This window comes from Hyla sarda, chromosome 2, assembly GCF_029499605.1.
Source record: "Hyla sarda isolate aHylSar1 chromosome 2, aHylSar1.hap1, whole genome shotgun sequence".
NCBI lineage: Eukaryota > Metazoa > Chordata > Amphibia > Anura > Hylidae > Hyla > Hyla sarda.
Window position 1 is genome coordinate 235,568,248 of NC_079190.1, and position 25,208 is coordinate 235,593,455.

The 25,208-nt window shown below is 41.4% G+C and overlaps 1 protein-coding gene across 5 annotated transcripts in view; it reads left to right on the plus strand.

Moving 5' to 3' along the window:
* The window catches only part of LOC130355880 (uncharacterized), a 501,680-nt gene that overhangs the window by 314,288 nt on the left and 162,184 nt on the right, over positions 1 to 25,208 (plus strand). For all 5 annotated transcript variants that reach the window (XM_056556685.1, XM_056556690.1, XM_056556686.1 and 2 more), the window contains exons 22-24: positions 3,356 to 3,534; positions 18,277 to 18,442; positions 24,902 to 25,063. In XM_056556685.1, the coding sequence (XP_056412660.1) occupies positions 3,356 to 3,534; positions 18,277 to 18,442; positions 24,902 to 25,063 (507 nt within the window). The remainder of the gene's footprint in view (positions 1 to 3,355; positions 3,535 to 18,276; positions 18,443 to 24,901; positions 25,064 to 25,208) is intronic.

Consider the following 25,208-nt stretch of genomic DNA (forward strand, 5'->3'; position numbering starts at 1 on the left):
AATCAGCATCGTTATTCCATTCGCAAACAACGAACTGATTTACCTGTCCCTAGTCATTTCATGGAATATGGCCATTGTGAGAAGGATTTAAAATTCATGTTAATCGATCATGTACCATTACCCAAATGGGGTGGCAATAGGGTGGCAATGCTGAAACGTAAAGAATTACGATGGATCTATGAATTAAACACTTTGAGACCCTCCGGCCTTAATGTAGATTTTCATGTAACACATGAAATTTATAATGCATAACCATTTTGACTATAATCCTGCTTGCTAACCCTCTGTATTTCTTGACAATATACTTATAGAATTTTTATATTTTTTTTTATATTTTTAGATTACTGGACACTGAAGATGGCATTCACTCACTCAAGAATTCTACACTTTATTTTGTATTTTTTATTTAGAACAGTACACGCCTTCACAATAGAATTTGTATCCCAAAGGTGCATTACATCATGAAGCCATCAATATGTATGAAAGCAACCCAAATTACATCCAAGGAAAGAGGATGCACTTCTTCACATTGTGCCAACAGCGCCCCCGAAACCCGGTGACATCAGGGCAACTGGTGCTCAGGACAGTAGGAGGTATAGGTTTGCCAGACTGAGATGAGAATCCGCCTATTGCCTGGCTACACCTTGCGCTTGATCGCGCACTGAAGATTGCTGTGCTCTCTGTAACGATGTGGATGGGTGTGCCCACAACAAAGATGGCTGACGATGTGTATGTTCATGTAGGGCGCATGCGCTACATCGCTCTACTCGCAAGGTCATGTGATCCCCTGATAGAGCCGCAGCTTACGGCTCCGGCTTAGCGGCGTGTGCTGTTTCCCCTGGCAATGGCGTCCTCGTGGCGCTTCTTGTGTACATTCCTGGTGAGTGGACTCATCTCTCCGCCCAGTTAATTATGAATTTAATCTTCACCTGTGCACTACTATTATGTAATTAATATTTTACACTGTATATTGCTAACGCTGATATGTTTGGGAACAAGATCGGTTCTTGTGATTGTGTATCCCATGTATATATGCGTCTTAAACCCTCCACTACTGTTATATTTATTGTTATTTATGTACTTTTATACACTTTTGTACACTAATTAATGTATTGGATCTTAATGATTGTATACCCTATATATACCTTACACTGAGAGTCATTTATTGCTTGAAAATGGCTGGGTGAGCCAGCTGAAACGTTGCCTAACACGTTTTTTTGAAATAAATCACCTTTCTTTTTTTCACTTGGTGTGCCACTGTTTATTTTTGCTTTACATATATATATATATATATATATATATATATATATATATATATTTTTTTTTTTTTTTTTTTTAAACTGGTGCCAAAAAGTTAAACAGATTTGTAAATTACTTCTATTTCAAAATCTAAATCCTTCCAGTACTTATCAGCTGCTGTATACTAGAGAGGAAGTTTTTTTCTTTTTGAATTTCCTTTCTGCCTGACCACAAGTGCTCTCTGCTGACACCTCTGTCCATGTTAGGAACTGTCCAGAGTAAGATCAAATCCCCATAGCAAACGTCACTTGCTCTGGACAGTTCCTGATATGGACAGAGGTGTCAGCAAAGAGCACTTGTGGTCAGACAGTGAGGAAATTCAAAAAGAAAAGAACTTTGTGTGAAGCACACAGCAACTGATAAGTACTGGAAGGATTAAGATTTTTGAATAGAAGTAATTTACAAATCTGTTTAACTTTCTGGCACCAGTTGATTTAAAAGAAAATGTTTTCCAGTAGAGTACCCCTATAAGCTCATGAGGCACAGCATGGAGATAACCTCATCTCCCTTTCCCTCCCCTCTCAGAAAAAGGTCTCTTTTTGATGGACCAAAAAGGCTCGATTTTCAGTTCGTTTACAAAATCAAATATATGGTGACCATTCTTTTAAATCATTTTTTTTCACATCTTTAGCAATCACATTTTTAATAACGTATGTTAGGAAAATGCAGGTTTCAATGGAAAGAAAGCAGAAATAGCGGAGCACACACCTGGATATCTTGCTTGTGATGATTTATTCTGAGAAAACCAACAGGTTCCAACATCCTTACACCCCTAGACCAAGCAGAGCTGGAGCGGAAGGAGCTATGCACCTGGACGTCCAGGTGCATAGCTCCTGCCGCTCCAGCTCTGCTTGGTCTAGGGGTGTCGGGATGTTGGAACCCGTTGGTTTTCGCTGAATAAATCATCACAAGCAAGATATCCAGGTGTGTGCTCCGCTTTTTCTGCTTTCTTTCCATTGAAACCTGCATTACCTTGCTGGACGTGAGCACCACACCTTGCTCTACATCACATCCCACCCCCACTACCAGAGAGACATTTCTTTGCTTTTTTCCAGTTATTTTTCCCGCTTACAGTGCCCAGTTTTCTGCTCCTTTTTTTTATATATATTTGGAAAATGCTTAGCTTTTAAAGAAGTATTAAATGGGCAAAAAAGTTGTTTCTAACGACAGTATTGCTTCAAATATGCTACTTTTAGGAAACTAAAATTATTTGGTATTTTTTCTTATTTAGCTGGCACAATTTTTTATTTCCATCAGGTTTTTTGGCTTACTTTTCAACTATTGCTTTAAATCTTAGGTGTGTTTTTTTTCACATGCATATATCTGAACCCCTTACCAAGTAGCCACATCCACATGATTATAAAGTCAAAGCTCAAATTCCTTCTGCCCCTTTTAACACCTCTTATTTAAATTAATTAAATTAAGTTAAAAATTGATGACTTATTTTAAAGAATTTACTAATACAAAAAAGTGTGAATAATAAAAAAACTATTTAAAAAAAATTGTCCGTAGCATGTGTGTACCATGTCACTTATTTTTATAGACAAAAAAAAAATACTTTTTTTACTTATATATTTTTCACCTTTAGGATTCACTTCTCATTTTTGTCTCTATGAACCTAAATGTTTTGCTTGTGGGATTATATTTCTTTATTTTACTTTAGTATAAAGTCTTTCTTTAGACACCAGTATATCAGTGGTGCAAATGCAATTAAGCACACCAATAAGAAAGGATGAGTGGCACTCGCCCCAATGATTAAATGTATTCAATGCTTCTTTATTTGAAAGCCATGAAAATAGAAAGTCAATGATGATACATAGTGCCAGCTATCTTTCTTTACAGTTGCCAAATGCAATTAAAGTTGTTTTTAGACAAGTGGCTGCAAGTCTTAGCCTGACAGTGGGTCCCTATGACCACAAAGATTGATATAATGCTGTCATTTGGGTGAGTAGACCCTTGAGTCCAGCCAGGATTTCAGACCATTTTATGTTTGTCTAAAACAGGCCCACATTTGTATGTACATAATTGCTATAACTCACGTTCTTGTCTTGTTAAGGAAACTGCATGCTTCGAGTGTTTAATAATGATGGAAAGCTTAACGTTGGAGGGTTTCAACTCAGGCTCAGAACCGGTATACCAAACAAAAAACTACAAACTCTTGCACCCCCTGATTTATTGAATTATCCTGCTTTTCCATGTTGTTCACTCTTGGTTCAACTCCGGCCACATACTCAGGCAAGTTTAAGCGTACCTGTCCATATCACAAAAAAATAATGCTTATATATGTTACTCACTAGGTAATGCAAATGCTTTACATATATTTTTTATATGTCTAATTACTGTATTTTGCTCACAATCTGCAGCTACTCACTCATACTGACATCATCTGCTCATGAAGGGGAATGTCCCATGCACTGAGCTTGCAAGCCATGCATTCACTTCTTCCCTGAATCTTCTGTTCTGTGCTGAGTCTCTTCCAGTCACTGTAGGCTGCTCTGTAACCCCCTCCTTTCTGTTTTTAGACAGAAGTCTAATAGACAGAACAGGAGTGAGCACAGAGGAGTGTAATCCTGCCCTCACATACTGGACTTTGTCCCAGCCTATGCTTCATCTTATTCAGGATTATGTTTTGGATGGTATGGGGATGCCTAGTGGTCTTTTTTTTAATAATGTTCCCATTATGTCTGTATGACATGTGAACTGACTTCAGCAAAGAACATTGCATCTAGCGTAATTGAGAAACAGGTGAACTATCACATCTATCTAAAAACGTTCTGCCGCATAAACTCTTAAAGGGTTATTCTGAGTATTTTTATTTTACATTTTTCTGGGGCTGGTATAAAAAAAAAAGTAATACTTACCTACACCTTGCTGCAATGTCTGGGATAAGAGATATCTATAATCCCAGCTACTGATAGATTTTAACTATAAATTACAGCTGCAGTCCACAAGATTGCATTCAACTCAATATATTGTTTTAAATTGCAATAGCTGGGATCAGGGATAACTGCAGGGGTGTGGAAATAAAAAAAATAAAAAAATACTTGCCCAAGGGACTAAAACGGGAGCACAATCTACTTGTCCTTCATGACAATCCACTTGTTCTGGCCAATTTTCGTTTGTGCACTCTCGTTTTTTTTACTCCTTTCCCCATAATAGCCATAACTCTTTTATTTTTCCATCTACAGACCCATTTGAGGGCTTGTTTTTTTGCTAGACTAATTGTACTTTGTAATGACAAACCTTTTTATATATACACTGCTCAAGAAATTAAAGGGAACACTAAGAATAAATATTCTAGATCTGAATGAATAATCTAATCGTATGAAATACTTTCGTTTTTACTTAGTTGAATGTGCTGACAACAAAATCACACAAAAATGATCAATGGAAATCAAATTTATCAACCCATGGAGGTCTGGAAATGGAGTCACACTCAAAATCAAAGTGGAAAACCACACTACAGGGTGATCCAACTTTGATGTAATGTCCTTAAAACAAGTCAGAATGAGGCTTAGTAGTGTGTGTGGCCTCCATGTGCCCGTATGACCTCCCTACAATGCCTGGGCATGCTCCTGATGAGGTGGCAGATGGTCTCCTGAGGATGTCCTCCCAGACCTGGACTAAAGCATCCGCCAACTCCTGGACAGTCTGTGGTGCAACGTGGCGTTGGTGGGTGGAGCGAGATGTGATGTCCCTGATGTGCTCAATCGGATTCAGGTCTGGGGTGTTGAGCTGTAAGCACAACCCCAATCTGTGGACGTCGGGCTCTCTAACCACCCTCATGGAGTCTGTTTCTGACCGTTTGAGTGGACACATGCACATTTGTGGCTTGCTGGAGGTCATTTTGCAGGGCTCTGGCAGTGCTCCTCCTTCTCCTCCTTGCACAAAGCTGCTGCTGGGTTGTTGCCCTCCTACGGCCTCCCCCACGTCTCCTGTACTGGCCTGTCTCCTGGTAGCGCCTCCATGCTCTGGAGACTACCACGACAGACACAGGAAACCTTCTTGCCACAGCTCGCATTGATGTGCCATCCTGGATGAGCTGCACTACCTGAGCCACTTGTGTGGGTTGTAGACTCCTTCTCATGCTACCACTAGAGTGAAAGCACCGCCAGCATTCAAAAGTGACCAAAACATCAGCCAGGAAGCATAGGAACTGAGAAATGGTCTGTGGTCACCCCCTGCAGAACCACTCCTTTATTGGGGTTGTCTTGCTAATTGCCTATAATTTCCACCTGTTGTCTGTTCCATTTTCACAGCAGCGTGTGAAATTGATTGTTAATCAGTGTTGCTTCCTGAATGGACAGTGTGATTTCACAGAAGTGTGATTGAATTTGAGTTACATTGTGTTGTTTAAGTGTTCCCTTTATTTTTTGACCAGTGTATAATATATGCTCCTAAACAAAAAATATATATTTGTGACGTGAAATAAAAAGACAAAACAAAGATAATTTAGCACATTTTTTTTTTTACGCCATTTACCATGTGGTCAAGCTAACAAGTTCGGCTGGGTTCACACTACGTTTTGTAACTACGGTTCCCGTATACGGCTGGGAGGAGGGGGCGGGGCTTAATCGCGGCGCCCGCACTCAGCCGTATTTGGGAAACGTTTTTATTGCATGTCTATGAGCTGACCGGAGTGAATCGCAGCCTCCGGTCGGCTGCTTTTTTGTCCATATGCGGTTTCCCGACCGCAGGCTAAAACGTGGTCGACCGTGGTCGACTTGTGATAGGTCTGCCATACACAGATGCACCCGCCAATTGTGCAAGTTCTCCCACTTTTTCATCATAGGTATACCTCAACTATGAGAGACATAATGAGACAAAAAAATCCATAAAATCACATTGGATGGAAAATAAGTATTTGGTCAATAACAAAAGTTCATCTCAATACTTTGTTATATACCCTTTGTTGGCAATGACAGAGGTCAAACCTTTTCTGTAAGTCTTCACAAGGTTTTCACACACTTTTGCTGGTATTTTGGCCCATTCCTCCATGCAGATCTCCTCTAGAGCAGCGATGTTTTGGGGCTGTTGCTGGGCAACACAGACTTTCAACTCCCTCCAAAGGTTTTCTATGGGGTTGAGATCTGGAAACTGGCTAGGCCGCTCCAGAACCTTGAAATGCTTCTTACGAAGTGTTTGGGATCATTGTCATGCTGAAAGACCCAGCCACATTTCATCTTCAATGCCCTTTCTGATGGAAGGAGGTTTTCACTCAAAATCTTACGAAACATGGCCCCATTCATTCTTTCCATTACACCATCAGTCGTCCTAGTCCCTTAGCAGAAAAACAGCCCCAAAGCATGATCTTTCCACCCCCATGCTTCACAGTGTTCATGGCGTTCTTTGGATGCAACTCAGCATTCTTTCTCCTCCAAACACAACGAGTTCAGTTTTTACCAAAAAGTTCTACTTTGGTTTCATCTGACCATATGACATTCTCCCAATACTCTTCTGGATCATCCAAATGCTCTCTAGCAAACTTCTGACAGGCCCGGACATGTACTGGCTTAAGCAGGGGGACACGTCTGGCACTACATGATTTGAGCGTAGTGTATTGCAGATGGTAGCCTTTGTTACTTTGGTCCCAGCTTTCTGCAGGTCCCACTAGGTCCCCCCATGTGGTTCTGGGATTTTTGCTCACTGTTCTTGTGATCATTTTGACACCATGGGGTGAGATCTTGCGTGGAGCCCCAGATCGAGGGAGATTATCAGTGGTCTTGTATGTCTTCCATTTTCTAATAATTGCTCCCACTAGTTCAAACAGGTGCCATTAATACAGGTAACGAGTGGAGGACAGAGGAGACTCTTAATGAAGAAGTGACAGGCCTGTGAGAACCAGAAATCTTGCTTGTTTGTAGGTGACCAAATACTTATTTTGCATCATAATTAGCAAATAAATTCTTAAAAAATCAGACAATGTGATTTTATGGATATAGATATACAGTCATGCCCGTAAATGTTTGCACCCCTTAAATTTTTCAAGAAGATGAAGTATTTCTCCCAGAAAAGGATTGCAGTAACACATGTTTTACTATACACATGTTTATTCCCTTTGTGTGTATTGGAACTAAACCAAAAAAGGGTGGAAAAAAAGAAAATTGGACATAATGTCACACCAAACTCCAAAAATGGGCTGGAAATGGGCACCCTTAACTTAATATTTGGTTGCACACCCTTAGGAAAAATAACTGAAATCAGTCGCTTCCTATAACCATCAATAAGCTTCTTACACCTCCTCAGCTGGAATGTTGGACCACTCTTCCTTTGCAAACTGCTCCAGGTCTCTCCTATTGGAAGGGCACCTTTTTCCAACAGCAATTTTAAGATCTCTCCACAGGCGTTCAATGGGATTAAGATCTGGACTTATTGCTGGCCACTTCAGAACTCTCCAGCGCTTTGTTGCCATCAATTTCTGGGTGCTTTTTGACGTATGTTTGTGTTCGATGTCTTGCTGGAAGACCCAACATTTTGGATGCAAACCCAGCTTTCTGACACTGGGCTGTACTGTGCGACCCAAATCCTCAGATTTCATGATGCCTTGCACACATTCAAGGCACCCAGTGCCAAAGGCAGCAAAACAACCCCAAAACATAATTGAACCTCCAGCATATTTTACTGTAGGTGCTGTGTTCTTTTCTTTGTAGGCCTCATTCCATTTTCGGTAAACAGTAGAATGATGTGCTTCACCAAAAAGCTCTATCTTGGTGTCATCTGTCCACAAGATGTTTTACCAGAGGGATTTAGGCTTACTCAAGTTCATTTTGGCAAAATGTTGTCTTGCTTTTTTATGTCTCTGTGTCAGCAGTGAGGCCCTCCTGGGTCTCCTGCAATAGCGTTTCATTTCATTTAAATGTCGACAGATAGTTTGCGCTAACACTGATGCTCCCTGAGCCTGCAGGACAGCTTGAATATCTTTGGAACTTGTTTGGGGCTGCTTATCCACCTTCCGGACAATCCTGCGTTTACACCTTTCATCAATTTTTCTCTTCCTTCCAGGCCCAGGGAGATTAGCTACAGTGCCATGGGTTGCAAAATTCTCGATAATGTTGCGCACTGTGGACAAAGGCAAGACAAAAGCAAGGTTGTGACTGAATATGGCCAGAGAAGCTTTTGGTGTGAAAAACTGAATGCCAGAAGTGGAATAAAAAGGAGTGTAAAATATGAAGGAAGGTCTTATACTTCCACTCTTTACTGAGTCCACCTCATAATTGGTTGAAAAAAACCTGAATAAAAAGCCAATACAAATTCTATCACAAAAAAGCTGTTTGTGAACTCCCCCTAATGCTCATGCACATTACCTTATTTCAGATCTGTGTAGTACAAATGTGGCCTAGGATTTTTTGCATCAATTTGTGATGCTTCCTTCGCTTGCTGTGTTGTATAAATATTCTCTTTTAAATAATACAGTGCCACTGGCTATGAAGCAAGCACAGGAGCTATGCTTCATAGACTGCTGGTCCCAGCTTCTATCAGCAGTCGGGGACCTGAGCTGCACTCACCCAAATATGTAGGTCGCCAAGCGATTCTTTTATTTTCAGTGTCCGTACAGCAAACGGCATACAGGTAGCTGGATGTGTGGGAAGCGAGTGCCGAAGCTCTCAGGTGCAGGGGGTGTACCACAAGATGACTAGTTTCATGTCAGAAATTACACTTCTTCTGGTCAGTGATACGTCATTCTGTTGTGGGGAAGGTGCTTATATACAGGTGAATGTTAATTAACAAAATATGGAAAACAGTGTGAATTTAAAAACACTTTCCTATGTTTCTAGCGCTCTGTATAATTTGAGCAGAATGAAACAGAAATATTCGTAAAATGCAAAACGAATTTACAGAAAAGGGGAAAAATCGTTTCTTTCATTTAACCCCAAAGGGCCCAGAGCTCGTAGATACATGATCCAATATGCCTCTCTACGGAGTAGATGGGCATGTCGATCTTCTCCTATGGGACCATTATCTATTCTCTCGAGACCGGCAAATTTTAAATGAGCAGTATTATTTTGATGGTGTTGTTGCATATGATTTATAAAACGCGTAGCTCCTTTGCCGGTTCGGAGGGAATAGATATGTTCTCGTATGCCGGTGCATAGTTTTCTTTTGGTTTTACCAATATAGTAGAAATTGCTGTTGCAGATTAGTGCATAAACCACATACGTTGTTTGGCAGTAAACAAATTGGTTTACAAAGATATTTTCTCCTCCTAAAATAAAACTTTGTTTACTTATATTTACTTTGCAATATTTGCGATTATTACAGGGAAAATTACCTTTTGGGGTAAACTTGTTTAACCAATTTTCCTTTTTCTTTTGAGCTGTATTTTTTCCTTTTTTTTAATCATATCACCTATCGTTTTTGTACATCTAAAGGTTATGATGGATCTTTCCTTTGTACAATCATGTATCTCAGGGTCACGTTCAAGTATAAACCAGTTATTTAGAATGCTTTTCTTAATTTTTTCACTCATACATGTATTGGCAAAGGAAAACACACATCTGGCGTAGTTTTTTTGTTTTTTCTGGACTGGATATAATAGATCTCTTCTATCTTTTTTTTCTATTTTTTCGATTGCTTGATTTATTATTCCCTATGGGTAGCCTCGCTCGGACAATCTTTTACAAAGATCATTCAGTTGTAATTTGAATGTGTCTGAGTTACTGTTGACGCTTTTTAGTCGTAGCATCTGGCTATATGGAATATTATCTTTCACATAGTTTAAATGAGAACGCTCATAGTGCAGAAGAGAATTCTTTGATATTGCTTTTCTGTAGCCTGACATTACTAAGATGTTATTTACTATCTCAAGCTTCACGTCTAAGAATTCCAGATTTTTGCCTCCGTAGCAACTTGTGAATAGCATATTTAAGGTATTTTTGATATTTAGATATTTTACAAAAAGGTCAAATTTTTATTTTTCTCCATCCCACGCAATCAATATATCATCCACATAACTCAAATAATATTTGATCTGGCTGATATATGGATTGGGGTGGGTGAATATGTATTGCTTTTCGAACATGGTAAGGAATATGTTAGCTTATGTACATGATACAGGCGTGCCCATGGCGTGTCCACTGACCATCATGTAAGAATACATTATTTTTAAGTACAAATTCCAAAGCATCTTTTACAGATGAGACGAACATTGGGAATTTATCTAGTTTTTCCAGGAAGGACAGAGTAACCTGTACACCCGCATCCTGAGGGATGCGGGTGTACAGGCTTTCAACGTCCACAGACACTAACTGATAGTTTTCTTGCCAAATGAAACTATCAAAATACTGTAAGTAGGTCACCTGTATCTTTTATGAGTGTGGCAACAGCCACTCTTTTATGAGTGTGACAACAGCCACTCAATGTAGCTGGATAATGACTCTGTAATCGAGTTTATACCTGCTACAATGGGGTGGGGTGATTTGACGGGGCGGTGGTGGATTTATGCACTTTTGGCAGAATGTACCATTTTGCTGTTATTGGATCTTTTGGTAGGAGTCTATTCGCCATGTTTTCAGACAGGGTACCATTTTCAACCTGCCTTCTAAGTAAAGTACGTAAATTATCAAGAGCTCGTCATGTGGGATTTTCTTTTAGGGCAGTGTGTGTGACCCTGTTGTCAATGTGGCGATAGACTTCTTTGTTATAATCGTTTGTACTCCATACCACCACCGCCTTTGTCAGTCCTGTGATGTGTAGGTAATTTTGTTTGCCTAACCATTTAATTGCTTCTCTTTCCTTTTTTGTAAGATTATCTTTAACTGCAGGATATATTAAGGCTTTTGTTTCTCTCAGGACAGCTTCTTGAAATAAATCAATGGAGCTGCCTGGGGTGATTGGGGGGTTGAATATGGAGGGGTTTCCTCCCTTGAACCTTTCAGTATTAATATTTTCCCTAAGGTGAGCCGTAGCGGTATCAGATTCGATATCGCTCATTAATTCACATAGGTATTCCACACAAAAATCTTTTGAAACTCTAAAACCTAATTGGTCAATTTGACATTGCACTTCACCCTCTTTTTGATTTTTGCTGCATTTATTTTTATTTTCTGATTTTGAAAAGAATTTTTTTAGGTTTATTTTTCTTAGTGCCCTAAACAGATCAACCTTGAAATTTTCAGGGGGAGAAATGTCCATTAATCCCAAAATTGAGTCCTTTTGATAGGACACTAAGACAGTCATTGTCCAATACTGTGTTGGTAAGATTTATCACATTATTCGGTAGTGTCTTCACTTCCTCTCGGATACTCCCTTCCTCTTCTTTGTTCTTGTCCAGACATTGCGTTTTTTCTCCCTCCTCCCCTCCTCCTGCATCTAAAGGGATTGTATTATTTGATTTTGATGTTAATGGCTCTTTTTGTATAGGTTCATTTCTTTTTATTTGTGTCTCGCCCGAGGAGCTGGAATCTGACTGTTGTCAGAAAATCGGTTGCCTTTTTCTTTTTAAGATTTTTTTTGAATTTTATTTCCTCCATATTCGTTTCTCTTTGTTTGGTTTTTCCAAGAAAAGATCTGGTTACTTTCAAAGTCTTTCTTATCACGAATGTATTTGTCTAGTTTTTGTTTTTTTTACACCTTCTTGCAATGTGGCTAATTTCTGTTCTAAATCTTTTAGGAAATTATTATATTTCTCGTCTGACATGTGTTTTCCTCAATACCATTTTAGTTGTTCTGCAGTAAGTTCATATTCACATTGATTTTTCTGGAGTAGCAGTTTTTGCAGGTTAATAGAATGTTCCAAATATGCGGTTTCCGATGCAGCTGCGAAGGCTCTATCATCAAGAAACTGGGAAGGTGGTTTGTAGGATCTGAGGCCTCGCGGCAACCTTTTGCATTCATCATATGCAGTCAGAGATTTTATTGTCCAGTACAATCGCATCTCACATTCGGCTAAGGTGTGAACACGGTGTGATAGGTTCTTAATGCTCAAAAGAGTTAATTCCTCCTGGAAGTTACATGACAAAAAGTACACCCCCACATCTTCTCGACCCACTGACACTGTCGCCCCATTGTAGCGGGTATAAACTCAATTACAGAGTCATTATCCAGCTACATTGAGTGGCTGTTGTCTCCACTCCTAAAAGGTATCCCCACACTCATAAAAGATACAGGTGACCTACTTACAGCATTCGATAACTTCATTTGGCAAGAAAACTATCAGTTAGTGTCCGTGGACGCTGAAAGCCTGTACACCCGCATCCCTCAGGATGTGGGTGTACAGGCTACTCTTTCCTTCCTGGAAAAACTAGATAAATCCCCAATGTTCATCTCATTCGTAAAAGATGCTTTGGAATTTGTACTTAAAAATAATGTATTCTTACACAATTGTCAGTGGTACAGGCAAGCCCATGGCACAGCCATGGGCACGCCTGTATCATGTACATACGCTAACATATTCCTTACCATCTTCAAACAGCAATACATATTCACCCACACCAATCCATATATCAGCCACATCAAATATTATTTGCATTATGTGGATGATATATTGATTGTGTGGGATGGAGAAAAAGAAAAATTTGACCTTTTTGTAAAATATCAAAAACACCTTAAATATGCTATTCACAAGTTGCTACGGAGGCAAAAAAATGGAATTCTTAGACGTGAAGCTTGAGATAGTAAATAACATCTTAGTAACGTCAGGCTACAGAAAAGCAATATCAAAGAATTCTCTTCTGCACTATGAGAGTTCTCATTTAAACTATGTGAAAGATAATATTCCATATAGCCAGATGCTATGACTAAAACGCGTCAACAGTAACCCAGACACATTCAAATTACAACTGAACTATCTTTGTAAAAGATTGTCCGAGCGAGGCTATCCAGAGCGAATAATAAATCAAGCAGTCGAAAAAATAGAAAAAAAAGATAGAAAAGATCTATTATATTCAGTCCAGAAAAAAAACAAAAAAACAACAACAGATCTGTGTTTTCCTTTGCCAATACATGTATAAATGAAAAAATAAAGAAAAGCATTCTAAATAACTGGTTCATACTTGAAGGTGACCCTGAAATACATGATTGTACAAAGGCAAGACCCATCATAACCTTTAGGCGTACAGAAACGATAGGTGATATGATAAAAAAAGGAAAAAAATTACAGCTCAAAAGAAAAAGGAAAATTGGTTTAACAAGTTTACCCCAAAAGGTAATTTTACCTGTAATCATTGCAAATATTACAAATTAAATATAAGTAAACGAAATTTTATTTTAGGAGGGGAAAATATCTTTGTAAACCATTTGTTTCCTGCCAAACAACGTATGTGGTGTATGCACTAATCTGCAACTGCAATTTCTACTATATTGGTAAAACCAAAAGAAAACTATGCACCCGCATACTAGAACATATCTATTCCCTCCGAACCGGCAAAGGAGCAACGCGTTTTATAAATCATATGCAACAACACCATCTAACTCATTTAAAATTTGCCGATCTCGAGAGAATAGATAATGTTCCCATAGGAGAAGATCGACATGCCCATCTACTCCGTAGAGAGGCATATTGGATCATGTATTTAAGAGTTCTGGGCCCTATGGGGTTAAATGAAAGAAACGATCTGTCCCCTTTTCTGTAAATTCGTCTTGCATTTTACGAATATTTCTGTTAACTGTTTCATTCTGCTCCGATTATACAGAGCGCTAGAAACATAGGAAAGTGTTTTTAAGTTTGCACTGTTTTCCATATTTTGTTAATTAACATTCACCTGTATATGAGCACCTTCCCCACAACAGAATGACGTATCACTGATCAGAAGAAGCGTCATTTCCGACGTGAAACTAGTTGTCTTGTGGTATGCCCCCTGCACCTGAGTGCTTCGGCTCTCGCTCCCCGCACATCCAGTTACCTGTATGTCGTTTGCTGTATGGACGCTGAAAATAAAAGAATCGCTTGGCAACCTACATATTTGGGTGAGTGCAGCTTCATTTCCTTCTACGTTCTTTTGCATTATATGGAATATCTGCCTGGAGAAGCAGGTGCTACCAAGTGAATTGTTTCCAAGTGTGTTGCAGACACTGTCGAGTGAAATGGCGCTTTGACTGCATGGACATTCACCGTCACTATTGATGACAGTACAGTTCTGTAGGCGGGAGATTAAAACTTAAATGTGCGAACTCCTTTCTCTTCTCCTTTCGCTAGGAGGAAAATGAATGGGAAACACAAGTGAGCAGCTAGGGGTTGCCATCACTAAAAACAGTGAAACAACTAATCTGCCAACACAGTGCCCATCTCTAGGTATCTATTACAGATGTCTCATTTCAAGCCACAGAATGCTGTTTTTACCTGGAAAAAACCTTTACACACTGTAATTTTCTAGTTGGTCACATGACCCAGCTGCAGTAATGAAATGTGTGGATGCAGCAGATCTGAGATAAAACAGATGGCATTACATGGATAATGGTGATGAGTGTGCAATCTTTTGAGAAAAAAAAAACATAACTAAAACCGATAAGCCAATAATGTTAGACAATAAATTATTTGAAGGTAAAATATTGTTCCAGTGTGCTGTGTGCTATTATCTAGTTTCTACCTGTGTGGTAAATTGCGACATTTTTCCCATTACTGCTTAATTAACTTAAAAGTTGTCAAGCATAGTTCATAGAAGGAATAGGATATTTACCTCCTCAAATGCAAGCCATTCATATAGTTGGTACAGTATATTGTATGTTATTAATATAGTATATCTTGTGTCACATACAATATAAAAATATCTACATATCTGCTTATCTAGTTACAAGATAATCTAAACCTACATCTTCTTCAAAAAGCAGCTGCCCTGATCTGAAATACATGCGGATTCTAAACTGTCTTCATTTTGCAAATGATAGTCATTGGCATATTTAGGTCAGAGCACTGGAGCAAATCTCTATATTCATTTGAAAAGTGCTCATGCATGTTGTATTGTGTCACAAATGCAAACTGTAACTAGGAAGCAAATGTGCGTACTGTATCTCAGAACAGAATCTGCTTCAGGCCAACAGTATTATCGCTAAGATTTACACAAAGGATAGATCACAAGAAAAAACAAATGCAGCTTAGAGATTGCGTAGTGATGTATTAGAATGCTGATGTCCCTGGAAACATTGGGTTCTAGGAAGTGACAGGAATTCTTTAGTAATCTGAATAAGTACTTTTTTAATATTTATTTTTGATTGAAAGTAAACAAAGGTTATACAGCAGACATTAAATGTACATCAAAATCTGCCAGTTTTAGATCATACAGGAACAATACAAATTTTAAAATCCTCCACCCAACCCCCTCCCACATCCCTTCCCTACTTGTTCGCCTCCTATGTAGAAGATTCCCACACCAAACAGATAGGGACAGAGCTGTAAAGTCAAGAAAGCAAGATTGGATCATCTTCAGACAGCTGTGCTTGCATGTACCCAACCAGTCGTCTAAAAACAATTATGTACAATATGTCTTGGAGATAACGGTTGTACAATAATAAAAGCATTCCAAGTGAGAGAACTTTTTTTCCTAAGCTTTCCACAATTGGAGAGTAAATCAATGATATATTTACATCCCTCCTGTTTGAGGTTCCTATAAATCATGGCAGGGTACCACCAAGCAATTGGAGGTTGCCTCTAAACGGAAGGATGACAGGCACTGAAAGATCTAGTTTACAAAGGCACCTGGAGACTCTCCAACATCTAATTTCTTGAAATCTGGGGACCATAACTTGTAATATTATATTTTTTCAAGAAAGGCATCCAGGCCCCCTTGAACTTGTTTAATGATTCAGCAATCACAACATCATGTAACAGAGAGTTCCATAGCCTTATTACTCTTACAGGAAAGATCTCCCATCTGCGATGATGGTGAAACCTTCTTTCCTCTAGACTTAGAGGATAACCCCTTGTCATGGTTACCTCCATGTGCACCTGACTGGTGGTTTTGAAACAGTGAACATACTAAAAAATGTTTTGTTGTTTATGTTATAGAAAAATCATTACAATTAGTATTGGTACAAAATAAAATCTTTATATGGCTCTGTATATGGAAAATATTTAAAGCAATATGGCGGCTTATCTTTTGCAGGATGGGTTGTAGTTTTTATAAGTACTATTTTGGGATACATATCATTTATAGTGTTGAGCGGCATAGGCCATATTCGAATTCGCGAATATTCGCGAATATATGGACGAATATTCGTCATATATTCGCGAATATTCGCATATTCGTTATAATCTCGTTTTATTTTCGCATATGCGACAATTCGCGTATGCGAAAACTAACATATGTGAAAATTAGCATATACAAAATTAACATACACAAAAATTCGCATATGCGAACATTTGCATATGCTAATTTTCGCATATGCGAATTTTCGCACGCCAGTCTCACACAGTAGTATTACAGCCTTCTTTACACCACACAAGCTGGAAGCAGAAAGGGGTGATCACTGTGATGTGTACTGTGAAGAAAAAAAACAAAAACAAAAAAAAGAATATTCGTAATTACGAATATATAGCGCTATATTCGCGAATTCGTGAATATGCGATATTCGCGAATAATATTCGAATTGCGAATATTCGCGAGCAACACTAATCATTTATTGAGTAAGATTTATTGATTTTTTACTTGGCATAAAGAACAAAGATGGCACTTACCAGTTAGCAGAAATGTTTTCCTTTTATTGATCAGACAGCATTGGTCTAAGATGCAGATGGCCAACAGGCCACTTAACACCATGCAGGGTGCTTACGCTTGACCTCAGAGGTCACCAGTAAGCACCCTGCGTGGTGAGAAACGGCATGTTGGCCATCTGCTTCTTATATCTATGATGTCTGATCAATAAAAGGAAAAGATTTCTGCTACCTGGTAAGTGCCATCTTTGTTCTTTATGCCAAGTATTTTACCGCTTCTTGTCTGGATAGAGCACCACCTACATATAGCATCATATTAGGAACCACAGGTGTTTACTTTCAAGCCACTACTGACGCTGCACAGTGTGAACAAAGGCAGTGCTGACTGAATTGCATCTTAGAGATTGTTTGTTAATTATATTATTTGTTTTGTTTGTTTGGCATTTTTTGGGGGGGTTGGGTGGGCTTCTACAATTGCTTTTTTAAGTCTTCTTTTTTGGCGTTCACAAAATGATTAATTATAATGACAAACTTATTTTATTTCATTATATATGAATGTGTATGTTGTGTGTGTGTGTGTGTTGTTTTTTTTTATACTTTTTGAACAAAATTATTTTAGTTTATATGTTAAATATTAATGTCTGTATGTATTTATTTTTAATGGGCACTTTTTTTTATATTCACCTTTTTATTACACTGACAGTCTGTCAGGCTGTTCCTCTGACCTAATGGGTAATCAGCACTGGCAGGCATAAGGGCCATTGTTAGGTCCCTGGCTGCAATGGAAACCATTTGTGACAATAGTTCCTATTGACTTCAGCATATAAGAGGTTAAACTGCTTACCTCTGGTCAGTTGCAGCAGGGTACTGTCTGTGTACTACAACCGGGCTCCTGCTGTGTTATTATTTTGGCACAGTGACAATACATACATGATTAGCTCCAAGTTCTGCTCAGCCAATACCCCAAACAGAGCTTGGGCACGCTTTTAGGGGGTTACAGTAATAACTTACAAACATAAAGCAATGTAAAGCCACTTTGTATCTGTTTTTTAGAGACAACAGCATAGCAGTACTGATATAATGAAGACACTGTTATATTAGGAGGAGCAAATGCTTGAGACTAAAAAGCAGCATATATTTAGTCATCTTAGCTGCAGTCTAATGCTATTTTTGCTGTCCTTTTCTATTGTGCCCATACCATTTTATTAAAGACTGCTGCAGCTGAAATAATTTCTTAAAATGGTTTCAATAACAGTGTACGCAGTCCAAGAATGAATGCAAACCATAACAGACATCATTATGTTGATTTAGTGTTGCTGAACCAGCATAACATATGTCAGTGTGTACAGTGCCAAATACTTCTCATTCTCACTATATGCTCTGTCTTCCTGTAGCACCCAGAACCCATGGCCAGCTATACATCGGGCTACTACTTTACGGATGATGCCAAACCAACAAGGTCAGAGCTTCAGATTATATCCACATTTCAGGAAGATACTGTGTTCCCCAAGAGTGTAAAAGATATGGCAAAACATTTCATGGAGAAAGAGCAAAGCCAAGGTATATAGACTACAGACTGGGATGCAGTAGAGAAATATGTTGGTACTGGTTATTTATTTCTGGCTTTATGAAGCTATTTCATCTTCTTTTACATTTAAACAAATAACATAATGAGGAACATTAGCCATGCTAAAGAAAAAATCTTTGAACTGATATCAAGTATTGTATGTCTGCCAACTATCATCAACAGTCTTCCTAGAAGAAGCACAATCCAACATTTAACTATATGTCTGTAGCTGTTTACTGTAGGATTGGATACCTTTATGTTTTGAGTCCTCAAGCTTTTATTTTACTATTTTATAATCTAATAATTTTACATTTCTTTTTTAATGAACCTATTTTTATGTTCACGTGTTCATATACAATAAAGGGGTTCTCTGTTGGGAAACAATTTTTTTCATATTAACTGGCTTTGCAAAAATCTGTAAATTACTTCTATTAAAACAATCCTAATCCTTCCAGTACTTATCAGATTCTGTATACTACAGAGGAAGTTGAGTTGTTATTTTCTGTCTGTCCACAGTGCTCTCTGCTGACACCTCTGTCCATGTCAGGAACTGTCCAGAGTAGGAGAAAATCCCTGTAGAAAACCTATCCTGCTCTTGACAGTTCCTGACACTAACAGAGGTGTCAGCAGAGAGCACTGTGGTCAGACAGAAAAGAACAACTCAACTTCCTCTGTAGTATACAGCAGCTGATAAGTACTGGAAGGATTAATATTTTTTAATAGAAGTAATTTAAAAACCTGTATAACTTTCTGACACCAGTTGATTTGAAAAAAATTGTTTTCCACCAAAGTAACCCTTTAACCCCTTAAGGACACAGCCCATTTTGGCCTTAAGGACACAGCCAATTTTATTTTTGTGTTTTTTTCGCTTTTTCCTCCTCTCCTTCTAAAATCCATAACTCTTTTATATTTCCATTCACAGACCCATATGAGGGCTTGTTTTTTTGCGTGACTAGTTGTACTTTGTTGACATCACTAATTTTACCCTAAAATGTATGGTAAACCCAAAAAATAATTTTTTACGTAAAGGAAATTTTTACGAAAATCACAATTTAGCAAATTTGGGGGGGGTTTCGTTTTCACGATGTACACTTTACGGTAGAAATGACTTGTTTTCTTTATTCTCTGGGTCAATACGATTAAAATGATACCTATGGTTACATACATTTTAATTATTGTACTGCTTTAAAAAAAATTCAAACTTTTTTTTACAAAATTAGAACGTTTAAAATTGCCCTATTTTGACCACCTCTAACTTTCTAATTTTTCCATATTCAGGGATGTTTGAGGGATCTTTTTTGCACCATGATCTGTAGTTTGTGTCACGATGCCGGCTGGCAGGAGGTGGATCCTCTGTGCCAGAGAGGGATTGGCGTGGACCGTGCTAGTGGACCGGTTCTAAGTCACTACTGGTGTTCACCAGAGCCCGCCGCAAAGCGGGATGGTCTTGCTGCGGCGGTAGTGACCAGGTCGTATCCACTAGCAACGGCTCAACCTCTCTGACTGCTGAAGATAGGCGCGGTACAAGGGAGTAGACAAAAGCAAGGTCGGACGTAGCAGAAGGTCGGGGCAGGCAGCAAGGATCGTAGTCAGTAAGGTAATAGCAGGAGGTCAAGTACACAGTAAGGACAACACAGTAACGCTTTCACTAGGCTCTAAGGCAACAAGATCCGGCAGGGGAGTGCAGGGGCAGAGGTCAGATATAGTCTGGGAGCAGGTGGAAGCCAATTAAGCTAATTGGGCCAGGCACCAATCATTGGTGCACTGGCCCTTTAAGACTCAGGGAGCTGGCGCGCGCGCGCCCTAGAGAGCGGAGCCTCGCGCGCCAGCACATGACAGCAGGGGACGGGAACGGGTAAGTGACCTGGGATGCGATTCGCGAGCGGGCGCGTCCCGCTGTGCGAATCGCATCCCCGACGGCCATGACAGTGCAGCGCGCCCTCGACCGGGGCGCTGCGGAGAGAGAGACGCCGTAAGCGCTCCGGGGAGGAGCGGGGACCCGGAGCGCTAGGCGTAACAGTACCCCCCCCCTTAGGTCTCCCCTTCTCTTTGTCCGGTAACTGCCTCCCCTGGGATGAGGACACCGGGAAAGAATGGAGGGATTCCTCAACGGCAGGCAGTACAGCAGGAGTGGGAATGGGGAGGGAGGGCAGAGGGCGAGGCCTGGCACGGGGCAGTGTGACACCAGGACGGGGGCCATGAGGAGGCACCGAGGCTTGCCTGACTGGACTGGGAGGGGGGGAGAGGCACTTCTTATGGCAGGCAGAGTCCATAAAGACCTTAGGGAGACCGGATACAGGGGGAACCACAGGGTCACGGCAGGGAGTACTGGGAACCGGTTTAAGGCAGTCCTTGAAACAAGAGGTACCCCAGCTCTTGATCTCCCCTGTGGACCAATCCAGGGTTGAGGAATGGTGTTGAAGCCAGGGTAGTCCAAGGAGAATTTCGGAAGTGCAATTGGAGAGGACCAAAAACTCAATTTTTTCGTGATGAGGTCCGATGCACATTAGGAGGGGCTCCGTGCGGTAACGCACGGTGCAATCCAACCTGACTCCGTTGACCGCGGAAATGTAGAGTGGCTTGACGAGACGGGTCACCGGGATGCGGAATTTATTCACCAAGGACTCCCGAATAAAATTCCCAGAGGCACCAGAGTCCAGGCAGGCCACAGCTGAGAGGGAAGAGTTGGCTGAAGGAGAAATCCGTACAGGCACCGTGAGACGTGGAGAAGCCGACTTAGCATCAAGAGACGCCACACCCACGAGAGCTGGGTGCGAGCGTGCGTTTCCCAGACGTGGAGGACGGATAGGGCAATCCACCAAAAAATGTTCGGTACTGGCACAGTACAGACAAAGATTTTCTTCCCTACGGCGATTCCTCTCCTCCTGGGTCAGGCGAGACCGATCCACTTGCATGGCCTCCTCGGCGGGAGGCCTAGGCGTAGATTGCAACGGAGACTGTGGGAGAGGTGCCCAGAGATCTAAGTCTTTTTCCTGGCGGAGCTCTTGATGTCTCTCAGAAAAACGCATGTCAATGCGAGTGGCTAGATGAATGAGTTCATGCAGGTTAGCAGGAATTTCTCGTGCGGCCAGAACATCTTTAATGTTGCTAGATAGGCCTTTTTTAAAGGTCGCGCAGAGGGCCTCATTATTCCAGGATAGTTCAGAAGCAAGGGTACGGAATTGTATGGCGTACTCGCCAACGGAAGAATTACCCTGGACCAGGTTCAGCAGGGCAGTCTCAGCAGAAGAGGCTCGGGCAGGTTCCTCAAAGACACTTCGAATTTCCGAGAAGAAGGAGTGTACAGAGGCAGTGACGGGGTCATCGCGGTCCCAGAGCGGTGTGGCCCATGACAGGGCTTTTCCAGACAGAAGGCTGACTACGAAAGCCACCTTAGACCTTTCAGTAGGAAACTGGTCCGACATCATCTCCAAGTGCAGGGAACATTGCGAAAGAAAGCCACGGCAAAACTTAGAGTCCCCATCAAATTTGTCCGGCAGGGACAAGCGGAGGCTAGGAGTGGCCACTCGCTGCGGAAGGGGTGCAGGAGCTGGCGGAGGAGATGGTTGCTGCTGTAGCAGAGGCAGAAGTTGCGACTGAAGTTGCTGCACCATGGTGGACACTTCCGACAGCTGGTGGGTTAGATGGGCGATCTGTCGGGATTGCTGGGCGACCACCGTGGTGAGATCAGAGATAGAAGGCAGGGGAACCTCAGCGGGATCCATGGCCGGATCTACTGTCACGATGCCGGCTGGCAGGAGGTGGATCCTCTGTGCCAGAGAGGGATTGGCGTGGACCGTGCTAGTGGACCGGTTCTAAGTCACTACTGGTGTTCACCAGAGCCCGCCGCAAAGCGGGATGGTCTTGCTGCGGCGGTAGTGACCAGGTCGTATCCACTAGCAACGGCTCAACCTCTCTGACTGCTGAAGATAGGCGCGGTACAAGGGAGTAGACAAAAGCAAGGTCGGACGTAGCAGAAGGTCGGGGCAGGCAGCAAGGATCGTAGTCAGTAAGGTAATAGCAGGAGGTCAAGTACACAGTAAGGACAACACAGTAACGCTTTCACTAGGCTCTAAGGCAACAAGATCCGGCAGGGGAGTGCAGGGGCAGAGGTCAGATATAGTCTGGGAGCAGGTGGAAGCCAATTAAGCTAATTGGGCCAGGCACCAATCATTGGTGCACTGGCCCTTTAAGTCTCAGGGAGCTGGCGCGCGCGCGCCCTAGAGAGCGGAGCCGCGCGCGCCAGCACATGACAGCAGGGGACGGGAACGGGTAAGTGACCTGGGATGCGATTCGCGAGCGGGCGCGTCCCGCTGTGCGAATCGCATCCCCGACGGCCATGACAGTGCAGCGCTCCCGGTCAGCGGGACCGACCGGGGCGCTGCGGAGAGAGAGACGCCGTAAGCGCTCCGGGGAGGAGCGGGGACCCGGAGCGCTAGGCGTAACAGTTTGTTTTAGTACCACTTGCGTATATGTGACTTTTTGATTGCTTTTTATGAATTTTTGTTGTAGTGTGATATGACCAAAAAGCAAACATTTTTTTTTAACGTTTACACCGTTTGCCATAGGGGATCATTTACATGATATTTTTATAGTTCAGACATTTACACATGCGGCAATACCAAATATGATTATTATTTATTGTTTTTTATGCTTTTTTTTATTAAAATGGGGAAAAGGGGTGATCTAAAACTTTATTGGGGGTGGGGCTTTTTCACTTTTTTTCCACTTTTTTAAAACTATTTTTTTTTTTTAAATGCATGGGGCATAGCACTGATCAGTATTATCGGCAATCTTCTGCTCTGGTCAGCTGGAAGGCAGATCAGTGCAGAAGACCTCAGGAGGTAGGTGAGGGGACCTCCGTCTGCCATCTTGGCTGATCTGATATCCGCGGCAGTGCCGCGGGTGATCAGATCAGTTATTTTAAGTGCTGCACTGCCGCAGATGCCGTGATCTGTATTGATCACGGCATCTGAGGGTTAATGGCAACATCAGCGGGATCACTGATGTCTTCCAGTACCGGTGGGTCCGCGGCTACTGACAGCTGCCGGGACCCGCCGCACATAAAGCGAGCGCAGGAGTAAATGTACGGCACTGTGCGCAAAGTATCTCTGCAGCGCCGTACATTTATGGCGTGTGTCCTAAAGGGGTTAAAGGAGAATTGTACTGAAGATTATTCTTTAACCTCTGTGCCTGGGCTGCAAAAAAAACTAACTTTAACTCACCTTCCGACGTTCCCCCATTGCGCCGATATCGGTGTCCCGGTCCTCCTGTGATGGTCTTATTCCGCTTCTTGTGGTATGGTAAGTCATACTGCACTCAGCTTATCACTGACCGCAGCGATGTCCCGTCTCGGCCGGTGAGAGGCTGAGCGCAGTGTCATGTAACAAGCCCAGACAGCAGGGAGAAGGCGGGGCCCAGGCAGGTTACATGACACTACGCTCAGCCTATCACCGGCCGAGGCAGGACATCGCTGCGGCCGGCGATATGCTGAATGCAGTATCACTCACCATCCACCTGGAAGCGGAAGAAGGAGGACCGGGACACCGATGTTGACGCAATGGGGGAATGTCGGAAGGTGAGTTAAAGTTTGTCTTTTTTGTTTTTGCAGCCCAGGCACAGAGGATATGGAATCATTTTCAGTACAGTTCTCCTTTAAAGATAACCTGTGTTCAGTATCACCCGCACTAACCAGGTACAGGCTTATAGTGCGGTTCACTGATGAAAATAGTACTTACCACTTTTCACTCTGTGGCTCCATGTGTCTGTTATGCCTGTTCTTCAGTATATGCTAATTAGCAGGCTTAGTGCACATAAGGGTTCCCAAAGGAAACCTGCATCAGGATTGGGATCCTGCAGGACCCAATAAAACACTTGCGGACGGTAATGAGGTTGCTGCGGGCGAGAGCGGGCAGTCACAGAACAATTGATGAAATAGCACAAGAGGGTGATAAAATGGTACAAAGGGATGATGAAATGGCATAGGGGGTAATGAAATGCCATGGAGGGTACTATCTCTAAAAGCTGTTACAAAAATGTTTGTGGGAGTGTAAAGAAATCCAGCGGGAGAGTGGTTTAGAAAACAGTCCCACGCAGGGATGTAGTTTCCAAGCCCCAAGGGCATGTTGATGTCGAGCCTGTCTCATCCTCTCTCCAGCCCACCATATGAATATACATAATCCACTTTTGCCTCTGTCTTCTTTCGATGACTACAGTGCATGTGCCACTTCCAGGTTACACCCAGAAGCAGTGCATGAGCACTAGATGCCGAAAGGAGACAGAAGGCAAAAGAGGGTTATGCATATGTGAAAGGAGGCAAGTCATTTTGTGCAAACAAGCTGATTTCTTGGAACTTCAGCTTTGTTTACTATAATAAACTATATTTTACTTAATATATTATATTTACTTATTACGTATTTTATTTATAATATGTAATGATAATATTTTTACAGTTTCTGAAAACCAGTTGAAGGGCTGGTATGAAGCATGGTTAGGTGGTTACAAGTCATCCGTGGCTCAGCCATCCTTGACAAATTGCAATACTCACAATGTGGTACGATATCATCAGCAAGTTGGTCTGCGTGTGCGAATAAAACAAGCATTTGGATTGGAAGGTAAATTGCAACATTATTAATTCATTATTAAAGCGTACCCGTCAGATCCAACAAAAAAACACATATTTTTACTATATCACTCAGTACCTAATCCTGACCATGTACATCTTTTATGTATCTAGCACACTTTTAATTTGGCTCACTA